The sequence below is a fragment of the Diabrotica undecimpunctata genome, chromosome 5 (assembly GCF_040954645.1).
Source record: "Diabrotica undecimpunctata isolate CICGRU chromosome 5, icDiaUnde3, whole genome shotgun sequence".
NCBI lineage: Eukaryota > Metazoa > Arthropoda > Insecta > Coleoptera > Chrysomelidae > Diabrotica > Diabrotica undecimpunctata.
Genome location: NC_092807.1, coordinates 157391075 through 157403719, shown reverse-complemented (window position 1 = coordinate 157403719; position 12645 = coordinate 157391075). Strand labels below are relative to the sequence as shown.

The following is a 12645-nucleotide window of genomic DNA, read 5'->3' as shown; positions in this document are numbered from 1 at the left end:
TAATAATACATTTAAAGTAAAAAGTAAATAAAAAAATACTTTTGCATTTGTTGATTTTATATATTGAATAAGGTAAATTAGAAATAAAATTAAAAATTAATGCACCTACTGATACATCATTAAAAGGTCATGAGTCAAAATTTCAAAATAATTTTTAATTCCTACAACGAAATTAAAATAACATTTTATGCTGCACCTAAATTTAAAAGCACTTCACTGTTAAGCATAAATCAATATTTTTGATTTTCGCTGTATACCACTTAAAATTTTATAAATTTGATTATTGATTATTGATAATATATATTGATGATATAAATATTATATTTAATTTTCACTTCACCATTTTATTATTTCACTTGCAAATTTGTTAAAAAAAAAACAAAAATTTTTTATTACTTTCAAAATTTTGATATATTTAATAAATAATCGACACAGAAAATATAATAATTAATTAATTCTAATACTCCATCAGTTTATGTATTTTTTTCCTTAACTATCTAGATATTTATCTAAATTAAATATGTAATGTAAATGACAAATAAAATATAAAATTCGTTAAGCCGGCCCTTTTTACTATTTACCTGAAGAGGTAAATCCCTTTATGGCTTCGACTTTATCAGCGGGATACTTTTAAATTCTGCATAAGTCAGTTCTTATAATTGTGAATAAAGTATAGCTGGGGTAGCCTCATTTATTACTTGGACAAATTTACATCCAAAATGGAACGAAAACAAAATTGAAACGACAGCAGAACAACTATTGTTGCCTCAAATTTTGAGAAGAAAATCAAGGGGACTACAATGGGAAACAAAACAGTGTATTGAAAAAAGTTGAACGACACAATAAAAAGCAAAAACTAGAAAAATTTCCAGTTTAAACAAGAAAAATATGTCACATGTGCCCAACAAAAAAGACAGGAAACAAAAACAAATTTGCAGAAATGCAGTAGAAATATGTGTAATTGGTGTGATGATCACTGTATAATTAAAAAAGTTTGTAAGTATTGCAATAAAGAAAAATAAGTGACTAGTTTTTTATTTTTATTGTTTTTTTTTAACCTAATACTTAATAATAATTTAATTTGTCATATCAATTTGCTATTCTAGTTAATCTTGTGGCTTAGTCCCAACTAAAATAGTAAATTGATATGACAAAGTATTTATTTGTAAAAGTAAAATAATAATATTCTTCTGACTTATGCGTTTTATTCATTTTGTAAAGATTGTCTTTGTCGGTACTTTATACATTAGCTGCTAATTACCATAATCTTTTCTCAGAATGGGTTTTACACAATAATGAAGGGCAACAACACCGTACCTTGTTCCAATTATGCGGAAACCTCAACCCCCCTCAAATAAAATGGCCTAGTGGATTTTCAAAAGTTTTTATTTATTTATTAATTAAGTCTATTGCTGTTGCTATTGCTATTTGCCTCAAAATGTTTATTACTTGCGAATAAATATTTTTTTTACAAAAGTTTTCTTGCATTTCATTATTCTGTGCAAATCCTTCAGGTAGATCGCACCCTCGAGGTAGACCGCATACTATAGTAGCACCTTTTTTTAATCTAGACAATTTAAATTTAACTTTCACAAAAAATCAAAAAAGAATATCAGAAATATATGGGTAAATATGAATAGTACATTCAAGAACAGTGGTGGGCCCAACGGACCCGAATTGCCCGGTTACACAAGTAAAATGTGTTGCCCGGATAAGGGTTAACAAAAATGTGCAGAAACCCATAAATATTTCTAATATTAAAAAATATAATATATAATATAATATATTACATAGTTCACTTTTCAAAACCCATTCTATCCAATTTTCATGATTCACTTGCCTTTAGTTCTCGAGATACATTTAATTGGCCGTTTATCGTTTATGGTTAATCGTTTTACATATATTTACATACACACACACACACACACACATATATATATATATATATATATATATATATATATATATATATATATAATATGCTATATGTTATTTGTTAAGCAAATCTTGAATTTCATTTAAAGTTTTTCCTTTTGTTTCTGGTAGTAATAGATATAAAACAATAAAAGCCAATAGAGATACTACACTGTGAGCTATCATACAGCTAAAAGTTCCAAATGCTTCTGAAAGCAAAGGAAAACTAAAATTAATTATGGCAATTAAAATACCATCAAGAATTAGTACCAAAGCTGTGCCAATAGATCTGAAGTCATGTGGAAATAGTTCTCCAATAATACATATAGGGATAGGGCCTAAACCTAATCCATAGCAGATAATAAATAATATGACAAATAAAACCGGCAACCAACGTATTTCTGCTATAAAAGAAACATTTATATGTTTAAGATAAAACGAAATGCCCATGGAGAACATAAACAGTGAACAACCAAATGAAGAAAATAATAACAAAAATCTTCGTCCTAGTTTTTCAATGAGATATGCTGCTACAGCGAAAGTTAGCACTTGTGCCGATCCAACTAAAATTCCAACGTTATCGCCAGACATATTGGCCCCAGCTTCATTAAATATTGGACCCATGAAAGCTGTAATTATTGAGATACCAGAAGCCTGTTGACCTATGCATAAAGTAATTGATATAAAAAAGGCTTTAACCCCTGCACGTGCTTTAAATAAATCTACTATACTAAGATTCTTTCTTTTCAAATCGGACTCAACAGTTTTTTGTAACGATAAGTATTCTGTTTCTATTTCTCGACAGTTTCTGTTACGCCGTAAACTTTCAAGGGCTCTTATAGCTTCTATTTTTTTACCTTTAGAAATTAAGTAAATAGGTGATTCGATTACAAACATGTGAATTATAATATGAGCCAAACTTGGAAAAGCACATATCAAAGATAACATTTTTATACTACAAAAAGAACCGAAGACATAAATTAAAAGAATTCCAAAAACTGCAGATAAGCCTACAAAGCAACCTATTACTCCTCTATTAGAGGTATCTGCTACTTCGCCACAATAAATCGGTACGCTTATATATATACTACTTAAGCCTAAGCCTATAATTAACAAACACACGTAGTATACATAAATGTGTCTGGCAAAAGCAATTACAATATGTGCAATTAATAAAAATACTGCTCCATACAGCATAAGTTTTTTTCTCCCAAAAGCTTGCGATAGCTTTGCCATTGCGATATACGACAAAAGTGTTGAAATTTGGGGAATAGCAGCTAACATAGATATATCCATGGTTGATATTGGCGAGCCAAGAGGATTTTCTTCGGTATTATTGGATTTTAGCTTAGTAATTGTCGGAGATGTCCAAGCAGCCTGGCCTCCACCAGAAATTAATAACAAGTTTGCTGAAAATTAAAGAATAAATTTTATTATATATTGTTATGATTCATTTTATCAGCCAAAGAGAAAAATAAATTTTAATAAATAGACCATTTAAATATTTTTTAAGACATCCTGGTAAACAAAAATTTATGTATTAGATTAAGATAAGATTAGATTAACAGAAAGTTTTGCCTGTCAACAACTGATTTTTAAACACTCGCAGGTAAAATCTTTTTATATAAAATTAGAAAGCCCATACTCATTATAATCTTTTCATTGTTTGTATATTACCTAGGATTAAGACATTTTAATTAACCTTTTGTTATAGGAATGAATTATGTATTTGTAACCAAAGGGAAAGCCAGTTTTAAAGCAAAAATTTTAGTTTCTCTGGAAACAGTAATGGGGTTTTTTCTTAACGATTGTAAACAAAATAAAGCTTTTTGATCAGACAGTTTTTTTGTTTGAATGGGAGAATTGATAGTCGATGTATGAGAGAAAGTGGCAGTTGTCATTAGATCATCGAAAGGAAAGGATCAGTCGAAAGGAAAGAGAGTGTGTTCGTGAGTTTTGAATACCGGCATTGTGAAAGGAAGTTAGTATGAAGAATATGTCACACAAATACGCAGCTTTTCATAGTTACATCCATCGCCTAGAAACCATTCCACTTTCTCATTCAAACTACAAAAAAGAATTTAACATTCTCAGAAAAAATGGCAGTCAATAATGGATATGATCACAACATCATCAATAAACTCATCCATAGAAGACGCCTTAAAACCATGCAGGAGACCAAACTCAATTATTTTTTGTTTTAAGAAAGATATTCGGGGGAGTAAAATACTATGAAAACGTTTGGAGGAGACGAACAAAATGAAGAGATTGTTTACCTGTTGTACGGGGAATTAGAAATTAGCCAGATTTCGCTAATGAAAATGTAAGAAAACAGTGGCAAAACCATGGGCTTCTAGGGCCTGTTGAGCTATATATATATATATATATATATATATATATATATATATACATATATATATATATATATATATATATATATATATATATATATATATATATATATATATATATACATATATATATATATATATATATATACATATATATATATATATATATATATATATATATGTATATATATATATATATATATATATATATATATATATATATATATATATATATACATATATATATATATATATATATATATATATACATATATATATATATATATATATATATATATATATATATATATATATATATATATATATATATATATATATATATATATATATATACCGGCAGCATTCAAGAAGCCAGGAGTGGTAATTTCATTATACATTAAATTATTCAATTTCAATATTAATTAATATAATAATGCTACCTAAAGTTAAAATCAAATCAACTATTGCTGTATTGTTGGAAGTGCATCTAGGATTTTCTTAGTTCTTCATTCTCTTTTTCAATGTTTTTTACTTATACATTTTTTATATAAAAAACAAAACCACATGTTCTTTTTGCTGTGCTTAGTTTGAACAAATTGTTAACTTATTTAGTTCAATTTATTGTTTATACATCGTAATCGTATAATGTCCATTTACTTAAGTGTCTTTACAACTTTAATATCACTGACTGCTACATATCTTTTTAAGGTAACACATGTAACAACTTTTCCATGCTTGTGTGGTTTTTTCATATTGTTCTTTTTAGATGAACTGATGATGAAAAATCGGTAAGATAGTTTCGAAACAAATTCAGATTTCTGCTTTAATCTGGAGCCTTCTAAAAATTGCAAGGCATGGCCAGACGATGATAAAGATGTTAAAAGAGACATGGGGAATCTAAAATTTGCATTCCACGACATGTCTATTCATCTAGGCAGAAATCCTAACGAATTTGTTTCTCGTACTCATACAGAGTAGATCCGAATAAAATGAAAAAGACAGAAAAGATTTGATTTCACGTTCAAAGCGTCTATGTATCTATTGATACGTATTTCGACTTAATAACTCTCATCAGAATAGTTATTCATAGCCGTTCTTAACGTGAAAAACAATCTTCTCTGTCTTATTAGAAGCAACAATAACATGGCTTCGTTATGGACGTCCATAACGAAGCCATGTTATTGTTGCTTCTAATAAGACAGAGAAGATTGTTTTTCACGTTAAGAACGGCTATGAATAACTATTCTGATGAGACTTATTAAGTCGAAATACGTATCAATAGATACATAGACGCTTTGAACGTGAAATCAAATCTTTTCTGTCTTTTTCATTTTATTCGGATCCACTCTGTATGAGTACGAGAAACAAATTCGTTAGGATTTCTGCCTAGATGAATAGACATGTCGTGGAATGCAAATTTTAGATTCCCCATGTCTCTTTTAACATCTTTATCATCGTCTGGCCATGCCTTGCAATTTTTAGAAGGCTCCAGATTAAAGCAGAAATCTGAATTTGTTTCGAAACTATCTTACCGATTTTTCTATCAGATGTCGCTATTGCGTCCATAACGAAGCCATGTTATTGTTGCTTCTAATAAGACAGAGAAGATTGTTTTTCACGTTAAGAACGGCTAAGAATAACTATTCTGATGAGACTTATTAAGTCGAAATACGTATCAATAGATACATAGACGCTTTGAACGTGAAATCAAATCTTTTCTGTCTTTTTCATTTTTTTGAACTGATGATGCTTTCTGATTAAGAAAGCGAAACGTCTTCAATAAATAGATGAAGTAGCCATCACCTTTGTCTTTTTTCTCAACCTTTTGACCGAAAAAACCCACCACTCTTCTGAGTGATCCTTAATTTATATATATATATATATATATACAGTAGACTCCCTCTATAACGAGAACTGAAATGACAGACTAATTACCTCGTTATAAGCCGATCTCGTTATATCAGACAATCATAATACTGTGCATACATATGAATCTGTAGTTTTCTAAACCATTAACTTCCTATAGTGAAGCCACTCGGAGCAATATAAGATGCTAATAAATATTGTTTGAATGGCGTTTTTGAAAAAAAGTTATTTACTTTTACAAAAAAGCTGTACTTATATTTTTTTCCAACTACATAATGTATAAATCGTATTTTCAAGGATAACATAAACTATTGCTTCTGCAATTTTAAGAACTCTGTTATTTTTAACTGCTTTAAATGGTCCAGTATCATTCTATCATATATTTTCTAAAGATGTGAAACAGTTGTATTTATTCATTGTAAAGAAGTTTATTGCGGGCTGCAGTTAAGTTTATCGAGGGGCTGTTTGAAAAAATATTTATTTATAGCCACGACCGGACTAAAAACGTAAGAAACACGTTTTTGGATCTTATTTTCTGTCGTTATAACCAAATTTGCCTCGCTATAGACGGTTACAGTTCAATAGAAATTTCACGGGACATCTAATGTATCTCGTTATAAGCGAAACCTCGTAATAACCGTGTTCGTTATAGAGGGAGTATACTGTATATATATATATATATATATATATATATATATATATATATATATATGTATACATATATATAAATATATATATATATATATATATAAATATATATATATATATATATATATATATATATATATATATATATATATATATATATATATATATATAAAGAAATAACAAAAAGCAATTAGTTTGTAAGACAATGTTCCTTAATACTTTCGGAATAAAGGAATGGCCGGTTAGAACCTGGGGTTTGCCAGCAGAACATAATTCAGGGATGTATGTCAAGGAAAAGAGGCAACTTCATGAATCACGAAAAAGGGTTTCTGCTCACGTAAAACATAGTAAAAATGTGATAAAAGAATACCTAGAAACAATTCCGAAACTACCAAGCCATTACTGTAGAGTCTTTACGATAAAATTATACCTTAAACCAGTTTTTTAATCTAAAAACGAAGTGTGTAGAAAGTATGTAAAATATGCTCTTCTTCGGCTTCTACTTTTTATATAGACATGACTCTGTCTGTTTTTTAATGTGCCTAAAGTAAGTTGTCGTTCCATCGATATCGTGGTCTTCCTACTGATCGTCTTCCTATTGGGGAACCGTCTCTTGCCGTCTTTACTACTCTATTTGTTGTCATTCGGCTTATATGATCGTTCCATTCTACTCTCCTATTTCTTACCCAGTTTTTAATGTTCTCCACCTTGCATCTACGTTCTATATCTGTACTTCTAGCTCTGTCCCATAGTGTCTTACCATCAATTTTTCTAAACGTTTTCATCTCTGCTGTTTCTAACATCCTTTTTGTCCTCTCTGTGTCAGGTCTTGTTTCTGCCGCGTATGTCATTATTGGTCTGATGTCTGTTTTGTAAATTGTTGTTTCGAGCTTTTCGTATCTAGATAATTTGATGCCTAGATATTTAAACTCCATCACTTTTTCTATTAACTGACCTTCCAGTTCCAATTTACATCTTAGTAAATTTGATGTAACCAAATTTGTCTTTTTTTGGGGAAATTAACATTTGAATTGGATCTATTTTGAAGGGGATTCCACGTCTATTACAGTTCATCATCTCGTCACGTCACCTGTCGGCTACATCTGCTCTGCCCAAACCATCTAGCACCTGTCATCATAAAAAAAACACTCCTTCAGCCCATCGCTTCTTCTCTCTCTAGAAACAATATATGAAAGGCGAGGTGACGCTGAAAACGATATAACGTACAACCACGCATGAGGTATCAGTGAAAATAGAACATGATTAATCGAAGAACGTATACCATTCTTAAAATATGACCAAACCAACAAACATCCTCTATGTCAGAAGTCCTCTAAGAACTCATCGAAAAAAAGCCTCTCTCTATCTCGAAACAGGGGAGGTGCCAACAAATACGTAGACACAGAAAAAAACATAAAGGTGTATTGATAAAAGGACACCAAGCTTGTAACATCTAAACAACGCAACGTACAACAACGTGCAAGGTATCGATGGAAAGGGATAAAAAAACATGGCATATGCCAATATTATGACAAATAATAATTAATATGACAATATGCCATAAACACAGAATGGAGTATAGATTAAGTAATATTATTATAAGTATTTAAGTAAGATATTTTAAAATAGACTAGCGTCATATCAAGAAGACACTAACACGTATCATCGTTCTTCTTTTCGCCTATCACTTCTTGTAATATACAGAGTATAGTTAGAAAGGCAAAGCAATTCATGTATCGCTGAAAAGGATAGAACGTAAGAATACAATGACAGAAATCAAACATGAGGTGACGGTGACCGGTCAAAGAGGCATTAGGTTTGTAGAACATGTGAGGTACCACAAGAAATAAAAAGAATACGGTACGAAACGTATAGTTGCAGATTACGTTATTGTTTACAGAATAAATAAAAAAAAACAAAAAAATTAAATTTAACAACTTAACAACTTAAAACTTTATAGAATATACCAGGAACCTCATATCCTAAAACATATTAAGATAGGACGTCTGAGGTGGATTGGGCATGTAATGTAGATGGAATAAAATGACCCAGCTAGAAAAACGCTCCTTGATAGACCAATTGGCCAGAGAAGAAGAGGAAGACCCAGAACAAGATTCCTAGATAACATAGATCAAGATATGAGAAATATGGAAATACGTGCTTGGCGGAGGAAGGCGATGGATAGGGACGACTGGAGGGAAATTCTTGAGGAGGCTAAGACCCACGCAGGGTTGTAAAGCCCGAATGATGATGCTCCCACTGTATCACACATTCGATATCTGAAATATGATATTAATGGCCAAATTAAGTACAAATTAAACTTCTTTGACGAATGTCAGGATTTGACAAAAAGGCCCAATCTAGTGCAGATGCAGAGCACAACACCTAATTATATTAAACGATTAAAAATATAGCAATAGAAATTAAACCATTTACAAAGGTTTTAAAATAGAAATGGATTCCGAATTCTGAGAATATTATGATAATATATCCCATTATTGTTCTTTTTTATTACAATAAAATATGTTTTTCTTTACTAAACAAAGTATCTTTGCTTAATAAACTTATGTTGGTAAATTTATTATTTCAGGTGAGCAAAAGACCTTATCAGAACTTTCTCGACACTTTCGTCACCTGCAAAACCCAGTATAACCTCAAAGGAAGGCATCTTATAAAAATCACTTAAATATCTTATAACAATTTGTCACAAATTACCTTTTTTACTAATCAGTATCAATACATAGTTTGCGTAGGATCTGCAAACATTAATAGACCGTGTAGTGGAAGCCTGTGACATATACGGCATATAATTAAACTGTAAGAAGACCAAAATTCTTGTAGTAAGTAAAAACGACGTAATACAGCACCAATTCACAGCTAATAATTCACAGCCCTTGAAAATAATCGACAAAATAACACACCTTGGATGTAACCTAAATAAGGAATAGGACCACTCACAGGAAATAAGATGTCGTATAGAGAGATGGCGAGAGCTTTCTTTAATCGCCTCAGGAAGATTTTATGTAATATGCACCTGAACATTGATATAAAAACACGAGTCTTGAGATGCTATGTATTTTCTACCCTTTTATATGGAGTCGAAGCCTGGACTTTGACGGAGGCAATATCCAAACGATTAGAAGCCTTCGAAATGAGGTGCTATTGCTACATGCTCATAATTTCCTATATCCATCATGTTACAAACAACACCGTGATCCAACGTATAAATAAAGATCTGGAAATTATGCGTATCGTGAAAATCAGAGAGATAATATACTTAGGGCATGTGATGACCAATGAGAAGTATCAACTAAGTCAACTAATTTTACAAGGCAAGATAGAAGGCAAAAGATCTCAAGTGCGCAGAAGGACATCGTGGTTGAAGAACATCATAGAGTGGGCAGGAATGTTGAAGGCAGAAAGTTGTATGGACCAACGTGATTGCCAACATCCACAGAGGAGAGGCTCCAAAAGAAGAAGATCAATCCATACAAAGTCCTTTACAAAAATAATGCTGTGATAAACTACTTTACTTAAAGCCTTATAAGAGGTTTTGTGGAATCACCGACGAAATGTTGAAGGATCTTTTAAGGCTCATTAAGGGGTGTAGGGCTATAAAGGGGAAGAAAATAAGGTACTTAAACTATAATATTTATTCTGCCAAAATTGGTAGAATGAATACAATGATGTTCAAGAAATACATTTGTATTTTATATACGTAATGTCATAACAGTTTATATAAAAATAACATGAGTTTTGATTACTAACATTTTTGTGTTTTTAATGTTTAATTTTAAAAAGAATTTAGTAAAAATTGAGTTGTGAGTTTTTAATTGTAAGAATGTCTAAACAATTTTGATAGCGAATGTCTATGGGATTAAAAAATAAATAAAAAGGTAAAATATACTCCATAAGAACAAAAAATGTTGACACATGATTTTTGTAGTAAGAAATGTACAAATATTTTTATCTTACCTGTTAAAGTCGAAACATAAATCTTCCAATTAACTTTTCGATTTTCCCAACTTTGCGCTAAATTTTTCATGATTGTTTTGCTTACATTACTTTCGTACAAACTCATTTTAGACCTACTTATACATTTTTAGTCGATAATAGCGTAAAACAGCAAATATTATGTTTATTTAATTTTCAAAACACTAAACAAAAGTACTAAGTCATTAAAATATAATAATGTGCAATATTAACTTTTAGGTCAGGTCCGTGTTACCCATTTGATTTTTTTATGCAAAATCATAGTGTTCATGAAAAATATCTGTTCTTGTTGTAGAAAAAATATCTTTCGCAGCTGGCGCCGTTCCTTGCATTGCATCTTCGACATCTTCTCTTCTTGACCGTCTTGGTCTACCTCGGCTTTTTCTAGTGAGCGGAGTCCATTTTTCTATCGTTTTTGGCCATCTATTTTCGGGCATTCTCTGCAGGTCTACGTTCCTTATGTCTACGTTTCTACTAACTTTCTCTCCTAATGTCTACGTTCCTTACCCTATTAAGTCTAGTGTGCCGGCAAGATCGTATCCAATAGTCCATTTTCATTGCCTTCATTTTTAATTAATTTTTTTGATTGATTTCCTACAGTTCGGCGCTATACAATCCAATACTTTCTATTATTGTTTTATAAATTCTTCTTTTATTTTCTTTTGCTATTTTATTATTCCATAATAATACTTATTACTGTCTAGTAGCTGATCTTACTTGACCAATCTTAGAATGTATTTCTTCGTTATTCCCTGCTTTTGATGTTATTTGGACTCCCAAGTATTTAAGGGTTTCAGTTGATTTTATAGTTCCCATTTCAATTTGTAGGCTTTCTGATTTTTCTCCTGTAACCAAATACTCGGTTTTTTGTATATTAATTGTAAGGCCCCACTTAGTGTACTTCTCCCCCAGTTTTCTAATCGTACAATTCTCTTGTTTTTAGCTAGAATGGCTTAGTCGTAGCAAAGTATATCGTGCACAATCTCTCGTTTTCGATTGAAATGCCCATAATGCAATCCTTTCTTCTCCACACTAAAAGCGTTTCATTTAAATATATTTTAAACAGTGTAGGTGCTATGCTCCGAAGTCATTCTACTATCCAAGAAAGAAGACAAAACAAACATCGAGAATTACCGACCAATATCCTTGCTATCACATCTGTATAAATTACTACCTTAAATCATAACCAACCGCCTAACACGTAAGCTCGATTTCTATCAACCTATCGAGCAGGCTGGATTAAGAAAACATTTTAGTACCATAGACCACTTGCACACCGTAAGAACACTGATAAACAAATGCACCGAGTATAAAGTTCAATTCATATAGCCTTCGTCGATTTCCATAAAGCATTCGATTCCATCGAATTATGGGCAGTGCTTGAATCTCTAGAAAATGCACGTATAGATTCAAGATACACTAACATAATTGAAAGCATATAAAAATGCCACCATCCAAATAAAGCTCGACGAAAGCACAAAAACTAATCCCACAAGACTGCAACGTAGAGTAAGACAAGGAGACAACATCTCTCCCAAACTATCTACCCTTGCTTTAGAAGACATTTTTAAGAAACTAGAATTGAACAACAAGGGTATCAACGTCGACGGATCATACTTAAACCACTTGAGATTCGCAGACTACATAGTTTTAATAGCCGATAATATCCAGGAACTAAATGATATGTTACAACAATTGAATGCAGTTTCAAGAGCGGTAGGCCTAAAAATGAACTACAACAAAACAAAAAATCGGTTGCCTGTAAAGCCGGTTTTACGGGCTAAAATTTTACGTGACAACGTCTTTTTCTCGGTAGAATATTTATTGATATGACTGAATCGACTGAATAACGATTGATTGCAGAGTGATTTAA

General features: G+C 31.1%; 1 protein-coding gene across 1 annotated transcript; it reads right to left on the bottom strand.

Moving 5' to 3' along the window:
- Nucleotides 1–335: 335 nt before the first annotated feature.
- Nucleotides 336–12057, bottom strand: LOC140442034 (facilitated trehalose transporter Tret1-like). The gene is made up of 2 exons (XM_072533073.1): nt 10755–12057; nt 336–3323 (listed from the first exon to the last, which is right to left on the bottom strand). The coding sequence occupies exons 1-2, from the start codon at nt 10858–10860 to the stop codon at nt 1990–1992; spliced, it is 1440 nt and encodes a 479-aa protein (XP_072389174.1). The 5' UTR covers nt 10861–12057; the 3' UTR covers nt 336–1989.
- Between the last annotated feature and the right edge of the window lie 588 nt (nt 12058–12645).

Bases quoted from the DNA above. Each gene is read 5' to 3' on its own strand.
- LOC140442034 (XM_072533073.1), bottom strand. From the start codon at position 10,860: ATGAGTTTGTACGAAAGTAATGTAAGCAAAACAATCATGAAAAATTTA. The intron at 3,324-10,754 runs GTAAGATAAAAA...TTTAATTTTCAG, and splicing joins TTATGTTTCGACTTTAACAG to CAAACTTGTTATTAATTTCT.